The 22,978-nt window shown below is 46.1% G+C and overlaps 1 protein-coding gene across 8 annotated transcripts in view; it reads right to left on the bottom strand.

Annotated features, from left to right (window-relative positions):
* Positions 1–22,978, bottom strand: part of LOC122369262 — a 125,834-nt gene that overhangs the window by 25,768 nt on the left and 77,088 nt on the right. For 4 of the 8 annotated variants that reach the window (XM_043343859.1, XM_043343862.1, XM_043343860.1 and 1 more), the window contains exon 6: positions 22,225–22,391. The exons of the other annotated variants lie outside the window; for them this stretch is intronic. In XM_043343859.1, coding sequence (XP_043199794.1) covers positions 22,225–22,391 — 167 coding nt within the window. The remainder of the gene's footprint in view (positions 1–22,224; positions 22,392–22,978) is intronic. 8 annotated transcript variants of the gene reach the window in all.

Genomic DNA, 22,978 nt, shown 5'->3' with positions numbered 1-22,978 from the left:
TGTTTTTACAAACATTACTGTTTCAACACGTGCATAGATTACCTACACGATTCTTATTTTACCAGTAAAACGCCTTTTGGGCGAAGAACGAGCGAGCGAGATAGTGAGCCCTGCACGTGCGGAAGGGCGAGAGGGTACTTCCAACGGGCTTGTGCAAAGCACCCTTCTAACCGGTCGCTAGCGGTGTGCCAAATTTGAACCCAATCGGCCCAGCCGTTCCTGAGATCTGGAAGCGGCATTCTGCACGTGCGCACGTGCAAACGGGGTCCAAAATGACTTGTGCACGGCACCCTACTAACTGGTCTCCAACTGTGTACCAAATTTGAGCGCAATCGGCCCAGCCGTTCTCGAGATCTGGAAACGCCCCCTGCACGTGCGCACGTGCAGTAGCACCTTAACCGCAACACATGGGAATGCATTGCCTGGTGGGTGCCTACCTGTATGCCAAGTTTCAGCGAAATCGCCCCAGTAATTTCCGAGTTATTAAAATGGGAACAAATTTGACACCTCTTATTGTTGTATTTTGCACGTGCACTGGGGGTGACCCACACGCATCGAGAGTATCCTATTTTTGGTAGAAGGGATGCTGCTACCCTATAAAATTACCGCAAGTCAATCGCCCAAGCGGCTGCTGAGATATGAGCCTCTCAAAATCACTACCTTTGCAAAACAGCTTGAACACCCTTGACTTTTCACGTGGCACGTGCCACGACGGTCACTGAGATGTATCAAAAGTAGTCAATTACGGGGTAGAAGGGATGGGGCTACCCAGCAAAAAAGACCGCAGGCCAATCGGTCCAGCGGTTGCTGAGATATAAGCCTCTCAAAAGCGTTACAGGCCGGGCCGGGCCGGGCCGCTCATACTGAGATTTTTCCGTTATATTGAAAAGACTCGCTTCGCTCGCTGCGCTCGCTCGCTCGTAAAAACATTTGAAGACATTTTCAGCACAGTACATACACACACACTCATAAGCAGTAGCAATACCATATCGATGGTCCCTAGTCCCTACCTATACAATTGTTCACAGGTCTACGTCACGCGGGGGCCCAGTGGCGGCCCATCATACGATGAAAGGGTTCCGCGCGCGTTCACCTGTTTGTTGATCAGGGGGTCCATGTCTCGGATTTACACTGCTTCCAGGGCTGTCAAGTGTCTCCCTGGGGTCCCTCGTGCTAGTGTTGTCGTGTTGGTAGTGAGGGTGCGTCTCGTGAGCTGTTGGTTGTGGTGTTTCTCCATGTGTGTGTGTGGTCCGCCCGACTGCAGGTGCATAGTCAGTCTACGGGATAAGGTGGTTGTTGTCAGGCCGATGTACCCACTGTTTGGCAGGAGTGCACAGTCTCCTGTGTTACATTTGAAGCGGTACACGACGAATCACTCGAATGCAGAACACTCGAATCGACTCACACTCGAAGTCGATTCGATTAGTTAACTCTTGTCGATTAGTTAACTCACACTCGAATCGACTCAAAAGATCATCAATGCAGAACTCGCTGTCGTCTTCAACAACCAATGCATATGTAATATATATATATATATATATATATATATATATATATATATATATATATATATATATATATATATATATATATATATATATATATATATATATATATATATATATATATATATATATATATATGTTACAGGCAAAGTGAAAACTCGGGCATTTTGCAAAATGCCTAGGCAATTTGCAAAATGCCTGACCGGCTAGGCATTTTGCAAAATGCCCAGGCAATTTGCAAAATGCCTGACCGGCCAGACATTTTGCAAAATGCCTAGGCAGTTTGCAAACTGCCTGGCCCACCAGGCATTTTGCAAACTGCCTGAAATTATTTTCTCAGGCAGTTTGCAAAATGCCTGACATCGAACTCTCACCAGCGACGATGCGTAAGCATTATTGTAAGTGCCGCCTACAGGGGTAATCACAACCGATACGCACCAAGTGGGAGGACACACAGTGAGATATTCTCCGGGTAGCGCTGCCGAGTTCAAGGTCACTGAGCCCCAGGCAGCGGCCCGACCGCCGCGCCGGCTGCCGGGCGCCCGGCGCGGTTTTATCGGTAAACACGCGTTAAACACGGTAATGTTTCTAAGAGCCCTGATGACTCTGGAAATACTTTGGGTGGATATTGATCAGAAAAGAATGTTCTTTCGATGTATGATAGTTTGATTGGCGAGCCACGCCTACATTATCAATGCATTGTGACTGTGTAAAGATGAACACGATGAACATGTCCGTACTCCGTTGCATGTAAAACTTGTAATTTCTAAGCGTCTTTTTATTATAAAGGTGTGCACGTGAGTCGTGGATGACCAAAAACTTGCTTTTCTGGAAAAGCCACATGGTCTTGTAGTCTATGGAATGTATCTCATCTCATTCCAATACATGTTTTTAAATACTGTTTTTCCTGAAATGTACCAAAAATGGCTGATTTCTCAAGATATAGACTATTTCTTTCCACGTGACACGTGATTAACAAAAATGCTTATTGTATACGCTTGTCTCTGTTCTATCGATCGCTGGCAACCCCGTGTCGCTGCGGCCCTCTGTTGCCGTGATGTAAGTAAGCACGGGAAGCGAAGAATGTCCGGTCAGTATTCGGCCGGTCGCCGCGTTTTTCCGCGCCCATGTTTTTTCTGTGCCCTGCTCCGCGCCCCATCGCAGCATTCATACACACGCACGGCTACAACTCCGTATACGAAAAGTATAGGGAGATGTTGGCTCAATCTACACAGTCCATTCAGTAGTGGTTCCATCTCGACGGAAGTGGCGCAAGACGTGGGTATAGGTATTCGTAAATATTGAATGTGTTTGGGGCTCAGGCACATGGGAACGACGTGGTCAACGCCTGTGGTAAACAAAAACGGTAAAATAAATCAATCACAAGTCAGGCATTTTGCAAAATGCCTGAGCCGCCAGGCATTTTGCAAACTGCCTGAAATTATTTTCTCAGGCAGTTTGCAAAATGCCTGACATCGAACTCACACCAGCGACGATGCGTAAGCATCATTGTAAGTGCCGCCAACAGGGGTTAATAACAAGCGATACGCACCAAGTGAGAGGACACACAGTGAGACATTCTCCGGGTAGCGCTGCCGAGTTCAAGGTCACTGAGCCCCAGGCAGCGCGAGCGGCCCGGCCGCCGCGCCGGCTACCGGGCGCCCGGCGCGGCTTTATCGGTAAACACGCCTTAAACACGGTTATGTTTCTAAGAGCCTTGATGACTCTGGAAATACTTTGTGTGGACTGTGGATATTGATCAGAAAAGAATGTTCTTTCGATGTATGGTAGCTTGGTTGGCTAGCCATACGTCTACATTATCAATGCATTGTGACTGTGTAAAGATGAACATGCCCGTTGCATGTAAAACTTGTAATTTCTAAGCGTCTTTTTATTACAAAGGTGTGCACGTGGGTCGTGGATGACCAAAAACTTGTTTTTTTTCTGGAAAAGCGGAAAAGCCACATGTTCTTGTTGTCTATGGAATGTATCTCATCTCATTCTAATGCATTGCCATTGTTTTTTAAATGCTGTTTTTCCTGAAATGTACCAAAAATTGCTGATTTCTCAAGATATAGACTATTTCTTTCCACGTGACACGTGATTAACAAAATTTTTTATTGGATACACTTGTCTCTGTTCTATCGATCGCTGGCAACCCCGTGTCGCTGCGGCCCTCTGTTGCCGTGATGTAAATAAGCACGGGAAGCGAAGAATGTCGGGTCAATATTCGGCCGGTCGCCACGTTTTTCCGCGCCCATGTTTCTATGTGCCATGCTCCGCGCCCCATCGCAGCATTCCTACACACGAACGGCTACAACTCCGTATACCAAGGCCCTCTAACCGTATACGAAAATTATAGGGAGACGTTGGCTCAATCTACACCATTCAGTAGTGGTTCCATCTCGACGGAAGTGGCGCAAGACGTGGGTATATTCGTAAATATTGAATGTGTTTGGGGCTCAGGCACATGGGAGCGACATGGTCAACGCCTCTGGTAAACAAAAACGGTAAAATAAATCAATCACAACTCAGGCATTTTGCAAAATGCCTGACCCACCAGGCATTTTGTAAACTGCCTAGGCAGTTTGCAAAATGCCTGGTGGGTCAGGCAGTTTGCAAACTGCCTAGGCATTTCGCAAAATGCCTGGCGGTCAGGCATTTTGCAAATTGCCTGGGCATTTTGCAAAATGCCTAGCCGGTCAGGCATTTTGCAAATTGCCTAGGCATTTTGCAAAATGCCCGAGTTTTCACTTTGCCTGTAACATATATATATATATATATATATATGTTACAGGCAAAGTGAAAACTCGGGCATTTTGCAAAATGCCTAGGCAATTTGCAAAATGCCTGACCGGCCAGGCATTTTGCAAAATGCCTAGGCAGTTTGCAAACTGCCTGACCCACCAGGCATTTTGCAAACTGCCTGAAATATTTTCCCAGGCATTTTGCAAAATGCCTGACATCAAACTCGCACTAGCGGTGATGTATAAGTAAGCATCATTTCTAACTGGCGCTTACAAAAGTTAATCTCTGTCAATGCGCACCAAGTGAGAAGACACTGCGTTCTCCGGGTAGCGCCGCCAAGTTCAGGTCACTGAGCCCCAGCGGCCATCGGGTGCCGAGCACCGGGCGTGGTTTCGTTGGTAAACATGCGCTCGGCACAATAGGTAATTGCGCTGTTTCTAAGAGCCCTTGGTGACTTTTTGAGAATACTGTGGGTGGATATTGACCACAAAAGAATACTCTATCAAATTACGAAAATTTGATCGTTACACGTTTACATTATCAATAGTCTCTGCCTGAACAGTAGCCCACCAGAGCAGAATACTGGACATCGCAGCTTTTATACACACGGCTACAACTGTCAACTCCGTATATACGAAAGGTACGGAGACGGTGGCTCAAGTCCATTCAGTGGTAGTTCCATCTCGACGGAATGACGCAAGACGTAGTTTACAGATATCACGAAATTGATGCGCGGTTGGCACGGTCTGTTATGTTGTCCATTCCATGTCCCTCCAAGTGCTGAATGGGTGTAATTTTAACGGGTTCAGCACCAGGGCATCTGGACCAGGGCGCTCGGCATCTAAATCGGCCATCCCCCGGTATCTGAAGACCTTACCATGAAGCTGAGGCCGCTAAACCTCAGGCTGCAACCCTGACTTTATACCGTCATCCAGAAAAGATGCAGCTGGATTTCGCCAAGACCCACCAAATCTGGACCATTCAGGACTAGAGATTCAGACTTTTTCAGTGATGAGGCGATATTAGAGCTTTTCTAAGTCACTAACCATCCCGACAAACAGTTCTGAGCCAACAGCAGCTCAGAGGCGCTGCACCGTCGAGACAGTGAAGCATCCACTGGCGATTCTCGTTTGGGGCATGATGGGCTACATAGGCCTCTTTGAGCTTCACCATGTGCCGCAGGGACAGACCACGTGGCCGGTGATAACTTGTCAGCGAGGTGCTGGAGAACACTGACGCAACTACGAGCAATCAATTTCGGGACACAAGTACAATATCCCGCAACAATTTCGTAACACCCTGTATTCGTGACACCCCTGTATTTGGGCTCAGGCTCAGGCTCAGTGGACCGTTTATGGTCAACGCCTGAAGTCAACAAAAACGGTGGAATATATGGAAACTCAGGCATTTCGCAAAATGCCTGGCGGGTCAGGCATTTTGTAAAATGCCTAGGCAGTTTGCAAAATGCCTGGTGGGTCAGGCAGTTTGCAAACTGCCTAGGCATTTTGCAAAATGCCCGGGTTTTCACTTTGCCTGTAACATATATATATATATATATATATATATATATATATATATATATATATATATAGATATATATATATATATATATATATATATATATATATATATATATATATATATATATATATATATATATATATATATATATATATATATATATATATATATATATATATATATATATATATATATATATATATATTCGTGTACTTCGGCAGAATGTCTTCATTTTTGCATGTGATGTTGAAAGCCAGAGCGTATTTGCATTTGATTCGTTTCTTTTCAGTTTGTTCTATGCGTCGAATAAGCGTTTTGGTTTCGTTCGGAAGTCGATATATTATATCACCTAATGACATATTGGCTAACCGGTTTCAACGATCATTCGTCATCGTCAGAGCCTTTCGTATAAATAAATAAACACTAGATACATATATCATACACAAAGCAAAATATCCGTCAATGTGCTCAAAATCAGTTTTTTGGGTTTGATACTTAAATCAAAACGAGCTAGCTCGAGCTTTAAAATGATAGGCACTGGTGATATAGCTAAATGGTGTTTCCTAGTTATATAAACGTCTGAACATGAGATAAAATAAGGTCTAAAACTGTTACGTAGTAGGGTGCACTATCACCCCTCAGAAGGCACCACCGAGTAGCTCAGTAGTGCGTCAAGACTTGATTTGTTTGTTAATGAATGGTGTATTCTTCGATGTCAGCAGGGCTTCAAAGATCCAGAGTTTCCTGTGGCTGTTACAGGACTTGATGATGCAGGTGTTGTCATTCAGCTCCTGTCTGGTCAGGCTGTGGTCATGGTCGTGTTCCATGTGGTCGTGTGGGCCACCTGCGTTCCTGTGCATTGTGAGACGTCGCGATAGAGTTGTTGTTGCACCGATGTAGTGTTTTGGATACGCTCTGGCTTTCAACATCACATGCAATATATATATATATATATATATATATATATATATATATATATATATATATATATATATATATATATATATATATATATATATATATATATATATATATATATATATGTTACAGGCAAAGTGAAAACTCGGGCATTTTGCAAAATGCCTAGGCAATTTGCAAAATGCCTGACACGCCAGGCATTTTGCAAAATGCCCAGGCAGTTTGCAAACTGCCTGACCCACCATGCATTTTGCAAACTGCCTAGGCATTTTACAAAATGCCTCACCCGCCAGGCATTTTGCAAAATGCCTGGGTTTCCATATATTCCACGGTTTTTGTTGACTACAGGCGTTGATCATAAACGTTCCACTGTGCCTGACCCCACAACACATTTCACATGTGTTGTGGGCACATGTGACACATTCCACGCTCACGAATACAGGGTGTCACGAAATTGTTTCGGGATGTTGTACTTGTGTCCCGAAATGTATTGCATCGTAGTTGCGTCAGTGTTCTCCAGCACCTCGCTGACAAGTTATCAGCGGCCACATGGTCTGTCCCCGCGGCACCTGGTGAACCTCAAATAGGCCTCTGTAGCCCATCATGCCCCAAATGAGAATCCCCAGTGCCCAGTGGGTGCTTCGCCGTCTCGACGGTGCAGCGCCTCTGAGCTGCTGTTGGCCGGCTTGTCGGGACGGTTAGTGACTAAGAAGAGCTCTAATAGCCGTTTTCACGACGGGCTATCCGGCGATTGCACCTAATCTGACCAACTCTGCACATAATCTCTTTTACAGCAAATATCTTTATTTTATGAATTTATTTCAGTGTTTTAACCGATGATGCTCTCTGATAATATGACAAAGGAGGCATACAGTCGTCCTCAAAATTATTCATACCCTTGTTAATTTACGACATATTTTGCTTTTTTGATGAAAAGAAAACATTTTGTCGAGCTTATTTATGATTTATATATGACCAACAGGGGAATGAATAACAGCAACATACAACTGATAAAATATTCAGTTTCAGGTCTGTTTTATTCATGAATCTTTGAAAACACTCATGTTCAAAAATATTCATACCCTTGGTTTTCAGAGTTCAGTGTCTTTCTTCAGTAGTCGATAGCATATCCTTTGTTCCTTATTACTGCTTCTAGTCAGTTCCTGTAGGTGCTCACAAGCTTGCCACACGTTTTCTGTGGGATTTTGGCCCATTCTTCCCTGGCGAAAGCCTCCAGCTGGGTCAGGCTAGTCGGTTTCCTGGCCGTCACTCGGGTCTTCAAGTCCCGCCATATATTCTCTATGGGATTCAGATCAGGACTCTGACTAGGCCACTCGAGGACGCTGATATCATTGTCCTCGAACCATTCCTTGACTACTTTAGCCGTGTGTTTGGGATCATTGTCTTGCTGGAACTTCCAGTTGTTGCCGAGTTCCAGCTTCTCTGCAGATTCCTTCAGGTTTTCGTCCAGAATTTGGATATAGTCCTCCTTTCTCATGGTGCCCTGGATCCTGACGAGGTTTCCTGTGCCGCGGGAAGAGAAGCATCCCCACAACATGATGTTTCTGCCACCGTGCTTGACGGTTGGCACCGTGTTCTTGGGATTGTAGTCTCCTTTACTCCTCCAAACATATGCAGCATCCATGTGCCCAAACAACTCCAACTTCGTCTCATCAGACCACAGGATGTTTGCCCAAAAGTTGGAATCTTGCTGCATATTGCCTCTAGCAAAGGCCAGGCGAGCCTTGCAAAGGCCAGGCGAGCCTTGCTAGAGGCAATATGCAGCAAGATTCCAACTTCTGGGCAAACATCCTGTGGTCTGATACGAAGTTGGAGTTGTTTGGGCACATGGATGCTGCATATGTTTGGAGGAGTAAAGGAGAGGCCTACAATCCCAAGAACACGGTGCCAACCGTCAAGCACGGTGGCAGAAACATCATGTTGTGGGGATGCTTCTCTTCCCGCGGCACAGGAAACCTCGTCAGGATCCAGGGCACCATGAGAAAGGAGGACTATATCCAAATTCTGGACGAAAACCTGAAGGAATCTGCAGAGAAGCTGGAACTCGGCAACAACTGGAAGTTCCAGCAAGACAATGATCCCAAACACACGGCTAAAGTAGTCAAGGAATGGTTCGAGGACAATGATATCAGCGTCCTCGAGTGGCCTAGTCAGAGTCCTGATCTGAATCCCATAGAGAATCTATGGCGGGACTTGAAGACCCGAGTGACGGCCAGGAAACCGACTAGCCTGACCCAGCTGGAGGCTTTCGCCAGGGAAGAATGGGCCAAAATCCCACAGAAAACGTGTGGCAAGCTTGTGAGCACCTACAGGAACCGACTAGAAGCAGTAATAAGGAACAAATGATATGCTATCGACTACTGAAGAAAGACACTGAACTCTGAAAACCAAGGGTATGAATATTTTTGAACATGAGTGTTTTCAAAGATTCATGAATAAAACAGACCTGAAACTGAATATTTTATCAGTTGTATGTTGCTGTTATTCATTCCCCTGTTGGTCATATATAAATCATAAATAAGCTCGACAAAATGTTTTCTTTTCATCAAAAAAGCAAAATATGTCGTAAATTAACAAGGGTATGAATAATTTTGAGGACGACTGTATAAGCAATTAGTACAACCCTAGCTGATGGCTACTAAGAGACACACTGAACCAGTTTGACCAAATATGCACCTAATCTGCACCAGATGTGAACCAAATGTGTACCAGATGGCCGTCGTGAAAACGGCTAATATCGCCTCACGGCCTCATCATTGAAAAGTCTGAATCTCTAGTCCTGAATGGTCCAGATTTGGTGGGTTTTGACGAAATCCAGCTGCATCACTTATGGATGACGGTAAGTCAGGGTTGCAGCCTGAGGTTGAGCGGCTTCAGCTTCAGGGTAAAATCTTCAGATACCGGGGGATGACCGATTTAGATGCCGAGTGCCCTGGTCCAGATGCCCTGGTGCCGGACCCGTTCAAATTACATCCATTCAACACTCAGGAGGGGCATGGAGGGACAAGACCGCGCCAACCGCGTATCAAGTTCGTGACACTCTATACCTACGTCTTGCGTCAATTCTGTCGAGATGGAGCCAACGCTGAATGGACTTGAGCCACCGTCTCCGTACCTTTCGTATATACGGAGTTGTAGCCGTGTGTATAAAAGCTGCGATGTCCAGTATTCTGCCCCGGTGGGCAACTGTTCCGGCAGCGACGATTGATAATGTACCTAAACGTGTAACAATCAAATTTTCGTAAATTGGAAGAGTATTCTTTTCTGATCAATATCCACCCATAGTATTTTCAAAAAGCCATCAAGAGCTCCTAGAAACAGTACAATCATTGTGCCGAGCGCATGTTTACCCACGAAACCACGCCCGGTGTTCGGCACCCGACGGCCGCTGAGGCTCAGTGACCTGAACTCGGCGGCGCTACCCGGGTAACGCAGTATCCCCTCACTTGGTGCGCATTGACAGCGATTAACTTTTGTAAGCGGCAGTTACAAATGATGCTTACCTATACATCGTCGCTAGTGCGAGTTTGATGTCAGGCATTTTGCAAAATGCCTGGAAAAATATTTCAGGCAGTTTGCAAAATGCCTGGTGGGTCAGGCAGTTTGCAAACTGCCTGGGCATTTTGCAAAATGCCTGGCCGGTCAGGCATTGATGATATATATATATATATATATATATATATATATATATATATATATATATATATATATATATATATATATATATATATATATATATATATATATATATATATATATATATATATATAAACGCAGAACGCCGCCAAACGCAGACACCGCAAAAACACCCGCAACGCCCGCCCGCCCGCCGCCAACTTCCACTGAGCTGGTCCTCGCCCCACTGACACGTAACGCGAAGTGCGACGACAGGGGCCCGACACTAGCCGGCTGGCTCGACGATCACATTATTTCGGATGCGATACGAATCCCATCTCACTATCCCGAAGATTACGAAATAGCAGCTGGTGGCAAGGAGATAGGTGCGATGGAAATAGACTAATACCTCCGTATTTGAAAATTTGAGTCCTACATCCTCAATTCTGTCAACTCAAATATTGCTCTGATTACTCATGTATGACTTGACGAAAACATCTGGATACTTGCAGTGATGAAATACGTAATTTGTAACCCCTCAACAAGCACAGAGGCCAGTTTAACCGACAGAAAAATAGCCGCCTGGCGGAATTTTTTGCCTAATAAGTTCGTTCGCTAACTTAGCGAACGAACTTACACGCGAGCCACCCCATGTATTAAGTTCGCGGGTATCTTTTCGGTGGTGCTTTTTTTGGTCCTTAGGGGGTTTTAAAAGTTTATTTCTGTGCAAATTTTATGTGCAAGTGATAGACAATAGTGCAATCATCTAGTTCTGGCTTTTTCAGCCAGTTCGGCCTAGCCGTTCGGCTGCTAAGATTAGACGAATTTGAGGTCACCTTTTCATAGTACTGAGGCCAGTTTTACCAACAGAAAAATAGCCGCCTGGCGGAATTTTTCGCCTAAAGGCCGATTCACATACGGATCGAGAGCGGTAAAGCTCTATCCGCTTACGTGCTTATCGCGTTTACACTCCGTATGTGAAACGGTCTTAAGGCAAAAAATTCCGCCAGGCGGCTATTTTTCTGTTGGTTAAACTGGCCTCTGTGCTTGTTGAGGGGTTACAAATTACGTATTTCATCACTGCAAGTATCCAGATGTTTTCAACAAGTCATACATGAGTAATCAGAGCAATATTTGAGTTGACAGAATTGATGATGTAGGACTCAAATTTTCAAATACGGAGGTATTAGTCTATTTCCATCGCACCTATCTCCTTGCCACCAGCTGCTATTTCGTAATCTTCGGGATAGTGAGATGGGATTCGTATCGCATCCGAAATAATGTGATCGTCGAGCCAGCCGGCTAGTGTCGGGCCCCTGTCGTCGCACTTCGCGTTACGTGTCAGTGGGGCGAGGACCAGCTCAGGGGAAGCAATACGAGTGTCCGGTCAACAACCATGGACAGGAAGAAGAGGAGCAGAAATTTCAGTAGCAGAGACATGCATTTGTTAGCCGATGTCATGAAGACTGAAGTAAAAGTCATCGAAAATAAGCGACACGATGGAAGGAGTAATGAAGAACGAAAACGGTCTTGGAAGAACATTGTTACAGCCTGTAATGCAAGGTCAGAAGAAAAATGGGACTAGAAACAGCTGACACAGCTCTGGAGAGATATGAAAAGGACGGCCAAAAAGAACCATTATCGGTTTAAACGGCAGCAAATGGGCACTGGTGTTGGACCGGATCCTGCGCCGTTGGAACGTCAGCCACCCCCGCGACACGCACATATTAAACTGATCACTCGGTGATAATCGTCCTTTGTGTGGCATTGAATTGGACACCGACGACGCCTCACCGGTGAAGTGACGGGGCGGGGGTGAGGACGGGGGTGACGGAGACGAACCGACGAGGGCAGACGAGTAATCTGAGATACGGCTGTTGCAAGATCATGCAGTAGACTGGCGGTCGGCCATACAGAGTGAAATAACACAAGGCGATTAGCATTATTGATGCTGATTGGCACGGCTTCAAACGCTGTTCTGGTTAGGTTAATGCATCACCACATCCCATTGTTACGGCTGTACTCATTGCATGTGTAAAAACGCTGATTGGGTGCCACCGGTCCCATAAATAACGGAATTACGCACTTGTTCATTGGACCAGCTGATCGCCGCATCCCGATCAGCTGATCGGGAAGCCCTTTAAACTGGCGTGTAAGTCGGCATTTAAATATTTACACGCGTGTAGCTACCCACCAGTTAAAGGGACCCTCCCACCTTAACATTAGATTTGAGTTGAGATAGCCAAAATGGGGTCCCTGGCTCACAATTACCGGTTTCGGCACTCACAACATCGAGAAATGCCTTAAATCGGAAATATTGAATTTCAAAATTGCAGCATTTTGATTCAGAGGGGCTAATGCTTAGGAATACCCCTCTGAATGTGTGACGTCAGCGCAAATATCTAACGATTTTTAAATGTTTGACTAAAACGTTTTGTAGCACGCGGTGGTATATGCTATTTGCGCGCAACATCTGCCGCAAACGCCGCACTTCTAAAATAAAGTCGCTAGAAACAGCGGAGATCCCAAAAAAGTAAACAAAAGTAAAAGTATAATACCTTGAAAACCTGTGAATATTTTTCGGTGAAATTTGGTAGATATTCGTTTTCGCTCTTTCTGAACCGAGCGACATCACTTTCATGCCAATTCATAAACTTTTTTGAAGGTGGGAGGGTCCCTTTAACCGCGAATGAGTCCCCGGGTAAAAGTTGGTGGGCAGCTACACGCGTGTAAGGAAGTTAGCCACCAAAATAAACGCGAGATAACCGCAAACTGAAAGTCTCCAGCCTCAGTCTTCTTTGGCAATGAGCGGTGATAAATCATTTTTGCCCTCTTCGAGTAAAATACGGTACATACAGAAAATTCGTGATAAATTTGAACCAGGCTCGTTTTATTATCACAAACCATCGCTAATGTAAAGTTTAAAGCATGCAAATTAAGACTGGATAGACAATTTGAAGCTTTCTTGCAAATATTCTGAGCTGAGATGCTACGCACATTCCGGCGTCCTAGCAGGGAGTTTCGGGCCACCCACTCTCGGTGATCCTAAAATCAATTAAATGATGCTTTCATTGAATGTCCTCTTCAAAAGATTTTATTCTTGTCGCGCAAGGTCGAAAATTTAATTACAAATTGCATTCTAACAGAAAATACTAGGGTGACCCGCGTGCTCCGCAACGCGAAAAGGGATATTTTCGATCGGCGGGTGGTGGGTTGTTCTTGTGTCGGTTGGGTTATCTATCCATTTCGGTCGATTGCTTTTTGACGGCTAAACGTTTTGGTTTGTGGAAAAAAGGGGAATATTTGTTTCTGGTCCCTAAAAAGCTGTTTCTGGCACCTAATTGCTGATCAGCCCCAAAATGCTTATTCGACCCTAATATCTGAATCTGGCACCTAATTGCTTCCACACAGCCTAAAGTTGCCAGATCGTCTAGTTGAACTCCGTATTTGCTGTTTGCTGATTCAGCACCAAAACCAAAACATCCAGCACCTATTTGATTCCACGTTTGCCTACCTAATTCGCGTAATCTTCCTGATTTTATGTATCCTAACAACATGAACGTTGCATTCGGTGATGTCAAGTGCCATTTTCGCCAGTGGAGATAATGATTAATGCCATTTCTAGCCAAAAGAGAATCACTAGCCAGCTATGGTGCAGCATAGCAAGACGCTCCTATACCAGCCCGCTATGTAGAGACTAGAGATTATTGCACCCTCAGCCATTTTAACGTGAAAAGTTTGGATCCGTCACTTCCAGCCAGGCTCTCAGGTCATATACTGGAGTAAAGCAAAATGTCAACTCTGAACAGACATGCCACGCAACCGGCCCTCTTTTCAATATTATTAGCTTTCTGCAATCATCGTCTGACTCCATCTCGATCAAACGCAGCATCCGGTTTCTACAGGGGCGTTTGACTGACCGGCCACACAATAACCAAAAACAAAATCAAAGCTTCATGCACACATATGACATAAGTAAGAAACGGATGAAAAAAGCACAACCACGGCACAACTCTGCGCGGCAAACAACGGACAATGTCCCACGCAAGATCCCGCGTTTCTTCAGCGGCCTTGAACGGAATGAAAACATTACATTTCTTTTTTGGAGCTATTTGATGACGTCAAAAAATACAATACCCGTTTTAATGGTCAAAATCGAGACAATTACTCACAAAAATTTTTCCGTTTAAGCATTACAAATAAATACTTTTAAATATTTAAATGACATTGTTTTTTTCAAACAAATCAATATTATTTGCTTACTTAAACGTCATATACAATGCTGAGATCACTACGGGGCTGTCTTAGAGTGTAGCTGCACTGGCAACCTTTAGGCTAGACTCCAGGGGTCATTATACCAGAACAACATGATTCTACCAGCCAGTAGTTCATTTTTCTACTAGATTGGTGCTACGCTCAGCATTTAGGTGCCAGATTCAGAAAAAAAGAGTAAGGCGTACCGATGAATAGGTGCCAGAAACAGCTAATTAAGGTCATTTTCCATGATTGGTGCTGGTATCCACCAAATAGGTGCTGAGGACCAATTTTGGGGCGAGTCAGCTTTTAGGTGCCAGAAATAGCTTTTCTGGGACGCAATTAAATGGCGTCCTGGAAAAAATATTCACCGCATCGAGGTGCCCGTGTCTGATAAGCATGCTTTCCACTTCAGAATCTGTCAAATGTGCTTTATAATTTAGGCGCGTAGTTTTATGACAAATTAAAGGCGTAGATAATTTTCACTAAAAATCGTTTTGCAGAGGTTTGAAACATTTATATTTTTAACCCGCGCCCTGCTGGGGGGGGGGGTGTTTGAACACCCCCCTTGTGGTTTTTCGCGAATATCTCAAAAACGGCGGCGCGGAGCGCCGCCGTTTTTGGTACACCTTATCATACATCAATTCTACACATGTTGTGAAAATTTCAGACCAAGGTCATTCAAGGTCAGGTCACCAGGTCACTTGAAGTGACCTCACCTCATAAAAAGTTTCAATGTCTGTCATAGCTACACCGAGTGACCGATCGCTTTGAAACTTTCAGCGATTGCTAAGAGCAATAGCATGTACAAAATGTATATCTCAGAATTTTGATATCGATGACCTAAGGTCAGGTCAATTTTGCGACCTCCCCATTATAAGTCAATGGGAGAAAATTGAAATGCGCCTCTTTTGGACGAAAGACATTATAAACACTCCCAAACACTGAATTACAAGTGGTTTAGACACACTGAACATGAAAATGGTGTCCGTGACCCCTGTTTATGCCCTGAGGTCATCTTAGGTCACAAATGGTATCTAACAGTTTTTCGCAAATAACTTTTGATAGAGGCATGCTAGAGCGATGAAAATGCCTTAGATGTGTTCAGCTCGACGATACGGATCGACCGATATGCAACATGACCCTTTCCGGTCAGGTCATGACCTTGACCTGAGGTCAAATTTTGAAGTTGACCTTTCAAGGTCAAGTTATAGTTCATTCGATGCGTCTTGACGAGAGGTACACGATGCCGGTAAAAGTAAGCTCGTACAAGGCTTGGGTCAAAAGTTATTGCAGAAAAACTGTTTCCGAAAAAATCGGCTATTTTTGCAGTTTTTGCCCCCTGCAGGCAAAACCGTTGACGTTAGGTCAAATCTGAGAAAATTACTCAGAAAGGGCGTTAATAGGGCTATCGAATGCGCTTTTCCGCGGCGCTGTAGCTCTATTGGTTCCCGAGTTATGCGTTGGCTTCTTGGAAATTGTCGACATTCGACCTGGAAATCGGCGAAATTTTGTCTTCAATGACCTCTGGTGACCTGACCTTTGACCTGACCAAAAAATTGACCGAAGTGATTTCGTCATTATTTTTGACGCTCTTTCGAACGCCGCCTTCCGCGTATCGCTACGTGGCCCAGGAGCCGAGTTAGAAGGGGGGGGGGGGGTGTTCAAACACCACCCCCCCCAGCAGGGCGTGGAAATCCAGGACCCCCAGCTGGGCGCGGGTTAAGAATACTGTTGATTGTCATGCAAACGTGATGATTAGATCTTTGAGAGAATTGAATGCTCTTTCCAATGATGGCATTTTCAATTGTCAAACGTATTAGGTTAAGCAGCAAAATCCGTGTAATTATTTAGTGGCACATTTTGGACAAATACCATTTAATTCAGCGATTTTTTCCACATTGTTTTTGATCAATTAGCTTTTCACAATTTTTCCATGAGAGACGGTACATTTTTATTGCTAATAGGCGCTATTTCAACTCATTCCGTCTGACGATCACCTAAAATTAATATAAATTCCAAAATCCGTCCAAAACGTCCATTTTTCAAAAGAAAGTGTCCTCCCCGGTGCACGTGGCGCGTGCCAACCCCTGCACCGCACACCATTCGATAGCCCGTTCGATTCTCTACACGATGCTGTTTTCCCCGTACCGGTCGGGCCCACGGTTACCGAGATATTGCACCGGGACCGGACCCGTGTCGGGCAAATTTGGCTGTTTTCGCCCGTTTTTGCCAGCCGATTAATACATGTTAAGTCTATGACGCGAATTTGCACTTTTTGGGCACGCGCCACGCGCTCGCTATCGATCCGATCGAGCTGAGACCCATCAAAGGCACGTTGTCCATCCTTGTTCTATGAGTTGCGCAAACTTCAGCGCGGTAGGTGCAACGGTGTGACCTGTAACCCGCGCTACGTAGCACCATGTCGCGACCTTCGTAATAGACAGAAACTACGTCACCACAAATAGTAATATAGACAAGCGGCTGCGCCACTTGCTTTGCTGCGTGGTAGGAAAAAAATTGCGGCACCAGCCAATTTGCTTTCGAATGGTGTTTGATTCATGTCGATGTGTCGTCTAGAAGCATAGATATGGACGGAAATGTGAAGAGAATTTAAAAAAGAACTGTTCTGAGGGCGTTGTTGGATGAAATTTGGGTGATACGGGGTCAAGACGGGTCAAAGGGGTCAGCCCCGGTCACTTTGGGTTAGGCCAGGTCACATAGGTCACCTCTCGTCCAGCTGGGATCAGCCCGGGCCACTGTTCTGCTTTTGCCTCCACCACTACCCCTACCCCTACCACTACCCCTACCCCTACCACTACCCCTACCCCTACCCCTGTCCCCTACCACTACCCCTACCACTACCCCTACCACTACCCCTACCACTACATCTACCCCTACCACTACTACTACCCATACCACTACCCCTACCAATACCCCTACCACTACCCCTACCACTACCCCTACCACTACCCTTACCACTACACTACCCCTACCACTACCCCTACCACTACCCCTACCCCTACTCCTACCAACACCGCTGGGTCATGTCAGGTCACAGAATAATTCGTGCCATTCCATTGCCCTTACTCGATTTTGTCGGAAATGGCGCTTTGTGGCAAATGTGGCGCATTGCGGCAAATGCGGCGCATCTGTACCTGTTGTTTGAGCATGCATCTTGACACCAAATTACACCCATATCGGACTATATTTGACAAAACTGTGCGAGTTGCGGCGAAAATGACGCCCTGAGATAATTGTGGCGCATTGCGGCAAACGCGGTGCATTTGTAAACTCGTATCACAAACTGTTGCCATTCAACGAAAATCTACACAATCTCTCGCCACTATTTATTCAAATTAAAACTTGCCCATCCGCCAATGCGAGGTACTCGCCGCCGATCGGCATGCATTTAGTCCCCAAAGTTTGTCGACCCCGGCTCTCAATGAAGATCTACGAACCGATCAAAATTTCATTGGCGTTCTTCCAGCGCGCCCCACGCGCGAACCGTGCACCCCAGCGAGTCGGAACCTAGAAAAGGCGCTGACCCGGTCTATCACCTATAAGGTGTGCAAATTTCAACCCCCTACGATATACCGTCTGCCCTGTAGGCGAGTGGAATTGAACCCACTACCCATCCAGGATGATGCGCCTGGATATATTGCAGACGGTGCGAACTGCAATATATTGGGGAGACCAAGTGCGGACAGACAGACAGATGGATCCTGTTCAAATAGTAAGTTAGACAAGCGGCTGCGCCACTTGCTTTGCTGCGTGGTAGGAAAAAATTGCGGCACCAGCCAATTTGCTTTCGAATGGTGTTCGATTCAAGTCGATGTGTCGTCTAGAAGCATAGATATGGACGGAAATGTGAAGAGAATTTAAAACAGAACTGTTCTGAGGGCGTTGTTGGATGAAATTTGGGTGATACAGGGTAAAGACGGGTCAAGGGGGTCAGCCCCGGTCACTTTGGGTCACGCCAGGTCACATAGATCACCTCCCGTCCAATGGGATCAGCCCGGGCCACTGTTCTGCTTTTGCCTCCACCACTACCCCTACCACTACTCCTACCCATACTCCTACCCCTACCACTACCCTACCACTACCCTACTACTACCCCTACCACTACCCATACCACTACCCCTACCCCTACCCCTACCCCTACCCCTACCACTACTCCTACCCATACTCCTACCCCTACCACTAACCTACCACTACCCCTACTACTACCCCTACTACTACCCCTACCACTACCCCTACTCCTACTACTACTCCTACCACTACCCTACCCCTACCCCTACCACGACCCTACCACTACCCCTACCCCTACCAACACCGCTGAGTCATGTCAGGTCACAGAATAATTAGATCCAATCAGTACTAAAATATCAGACTTAAAGTGTTCCCAGCCCTGCCACTATTCGTGCCATTCCATTACGCTTAATCGTATTTGTCGGAAATGGCGCATTGTGACAAATGTGGCGCATTGCGGCAAACGCGGCGCATCTGAACCTGTTGGTTGAGCATGCATCCTGGCACCAAGTTGTATCCTTATCGGGCCATATTTGACAAAACTGTGCAAGCTGCGGCAAAAATGGCGCCTTGTGACCAATGTGACGCCTTGCGGCAAACGCGGTGCATTTGTAAATTCCATCACAAAATGTACCCATTTAGCGACAGTCAACACATTTTTCGCCACTTTTCATTCAAATTAATAACTTGCCCATCCGCCAATGCGAGGCACCCGCCACCGATCGGCATGCATTTAGCTCACAAAGTTTGTCGACCCCGGCTCTCAATGAAGATCGAAGAACCGATCAAAATTTCATTGGCGTTCTTCCGGCGCACCCCACGCGCGAACCGTGCACCCCAGCGAGCCGAAACCTAGAAAAGGCGCTGACCCGTTCTGTCACCTATAAGGTGTGCAAATTTCAACCCCCTACGATATAGCGCCTGCCCTGTAGGCCGGCTAAATTGAACCCACTACACGGCGTGGCGGACAGACAAACAGACAGATGGATCCTGTTCAAATAGTAGTATAGACAAGCGGCTGCGCCACTTGCTTTGCTGCGTGGTAGGAAAAAATCGCGGCACCAGCCAGTTTGCTTTCGAATGGTGTTCGATTCAAATCGATGTGTCGTCTAGAAGCATAGATATGGACGGAAATGTGAAGAAAATTAAAAAGAACTGTTCTGAGGGTTTTGTTGGATGAAATTTGGGTGATACGGGGTCAAGACGGGTCAAAGGGGTCAGCCCCGGTCACTTTGGGTCAGGCCAGGTCACATAGGTCACCTCTCGTCCGATGGGATCAGCCTGGGCCGCTGTTCTACTTTTGCCTCCACCACTACCCCTAACCTACCACTATCCCTACCCCTACCACTACCCCTACCCCTACCACTACCCCTACCCCTACCCCTACCACTACTACTACCCATACTCCTACTCCTACCACTACGCCTATTACTACCCCTACTACTACCCCTACTACTACCCCTACCCCTACCACTACTACTACCCATACTCCTACTCCTACCACTACCCCTACCACTACCCCTACTACTACCCCTACCCCTACCACTACCCCTACCACTACCCCTACCCCTACCACTACTACTACCCATACTCCTACCCCTACCACTACCCCTACCACTACATCTACCACTACCACTACCACTACCACTACCCCTACCCCTACCCCTACCACTACTACTACCCATACTCCTACCCCTACCACTACCCTACTACTACCCCTACCCCTACTACCCCTACCACTACACCTACCCCTACCCCTACCAATACCGCTGGGTCATGTCAGGTCACAGAATAATTGGATCCAATCAGTACTAAAATATCAGACTTAAAGTGTTCCCAGCCCTGCCCCTATTCGTGCCATTCCATTACGCTTAATCGTATTTGTCGGAAATGGCGCTTTGTGGCATATGTGGCGCATTGCGACAAACGCGACGCATTTTCACCCGGCGATTGAGCATGCATCTTGGCACCAAATTGCACCCATATCGGACTATATTTGACAAAACTGTGCGATTTGCGGCAAAAATGACGCCCTGAGATAATTGTGGCGCATTGCGGCAAACTCGGTGCATTTTTATACTTGTATCATCAACTGTTCCCATTGAATAAAAATCAGCACATTCTCTCGCCACTTTTTATTCAAATTAAAACTTGCCCCTCCGCCAATGCGAGGCACCCGCCACCGATCGGCATGCATTTAGTCCCCAAAGTTTGTCGACCCCGGCTCTCAATGAAGATCTACGAACCGATCAAAATTTCATTGGCCTTCTTCCAGCGCGCCCCACGCGCGAACCGTGCACCCCAGCGAGCCGAAACCTAGAAAAGGCGCTGACCCGGTCTGTCACCTATAAGGTGTGCAAATTTCAACCCCCTACGATATACCGTCTGCCCTGTAGGCGAGTGGAATTGAACCCACTACACGGCGTGGCGGACAAACAGACAGATGGATCCTGTTCAAATAGTAATATAGATTATTTATCTTTTTCATGGAGCATGATTGAGTGCACCAAAATACATTTGTTGTAACGAAATTCATTCCTAACCCGTCCTCCGCCTCCCTCTGTACTTACTGTCCAGCCCCCTTACCCACTAACAATATCCTTATATGGTCCTCGCTCCTCCCCTGTGACGCCTGTCCTGGCCCACTTCTGATTGGTGCTATGATATGACGTACATCTGTATGTATGATGCATATGTGTGACGTTTGGATGTAGCGGCCGACGCCGACGCCGAGCAGGAGGGATTCGAAAGCCAACCGCCGTAGTGGCCGGACGGACTGTTATTCAAAGTCTCGGCCGATTGTCTATCACTTTTGGATTCTATTGGTAAACTTACAATACATACTTGAAGAAAAGAAAACCGTGTTGGTTGTACGGCTCGAGCAAGAGGTCCTAAAATAGACTATCACAGAAGAAGAAATTGTTTAATTACTATTTATATTTGCTACACATGTGCCCAAGTGACCTCCATGAAGTAAGCTATTGGCCGCTTATGCGGTACCTGGGCTATAAGAGTGCTCAAGATATCTCGTATGTAGCTCCAAGCTAAGAGTATTTTTCTAAATGTCGAGAAAAGAATATGAAACATGACACCGGCCCATATCTCCCGGGTCATCGCCCATACCTCTCGGTGTATTTTGATGAATCGAAAAAGCGCATGACTTATTAAAAGTTATCTCGAGACAAAAAATGTGATCCCAGATGCCTAATATCAGGCACGCTTTACAGGCGAAAGGCAATTGCACGTACACAGAGTGAAAAAGCAGGTCTAGCTCTTTGGTGGAAAATTACCTTTTCACAAAACCGGCCCATACCTCCCAGGTCTCCCCTAGGCTTTTTTTAACAGTCGCACGCTTACCCGCGAAAAAAAATGAACCTATTACACGCCGGGGTAGACACGGAACAAATTAGCCCTAATTTGAAATTGTTTTAACGGACTTAAAAAGCACTATGCACTAAAGCACTAAAAAGCACTAAAAGCACTAAAAAGCAGCTAAAAAGCACTAAAAGCACTCGATATTCTGTCGAGCTCGTCGTGTTAGCGGACACATATAGATGCCGGTTCAAGAGTGCTAAGCGCTGATAGACCGCACCCCTGTCGACCCACTTACGGTGACGCTTTGAAGACGTAGATACCCAGCACGGCCAGGATCTCTTGGAACGAGCGCACCGGCACCTTGGGGAACACGTGCTTCACCAAATCGTGCAGACTGACGTAGAGTACCGAGAAGTCGTGCGCCACGCCATTAATGCACGGCACCGTACGGTTCTCGATATTCTGTCAAGACCACGGCAGAAACCAGGTCAAGTAACACAGCCCGGCCGCAGCGCCAGGCACTTCATAACGCAACAACAGCTATCATATCAGTCATCATACAGTTGGTTAGCCCTCAATTGCCTCCTTAAACATTAACCCGCGCATGACTGGGGTATTTTCCAAACCGCGAGTGACTGGGGCGGGGGGGGGGGGTGAAGCTTTACAGAGCCCCTATCCCACTCCTAGCTCCGAAACTACTGGGCTGATCGTCAAAATTCAACAGCGTCTGATAGTCCTGGAAAAACTGCCGAGCGAAATCTAACTTCATTGACCTCGAGGTAACCGATGACGCCACCAGTCAGGTCAAAGTAAAAATTATCAGCATTTTAGCTTGTTCACAATTTAGGCTCTGGCCGCCGGCTAACAAGTCCGATCCATTGACCTATAATAAGTATAGACAGACTGCTCTGGCTTAACCCTCGCATGTGTGTGTGTGGGGGGGTCGGATGGACCCCCCCCCCATGGTTTTTCGCGAATAACTCGCGTAAAAAGCGGCCGATCGCGACGAAACTTACAGTACCCTCGCATTGATCAATTTTACACCTACC

The sequence above is a fragment of the Amphibalanus amphitrite genome, unplaced genomic scaffold (assembly GCF_019059575.1).
Source record: "Amphibalanus amphitrite isolate SeventyFive unplaced genomic scaffold, NRLGWU_Aamphi_draft 001021F_arrow, whole genome shotgun sequence".
NCBI lineage: Eukaryota > Metazoa > Arthropoda > Thecostraca > Balanomorpha > Balanidae > Amphibalanus > Amphibalanus amphitrite.
The sequence above is the reverse complement of the archived record's forward strand: the minus strand, read 5'-3'. Positions and strand labels throughout refer to the sequence as shown.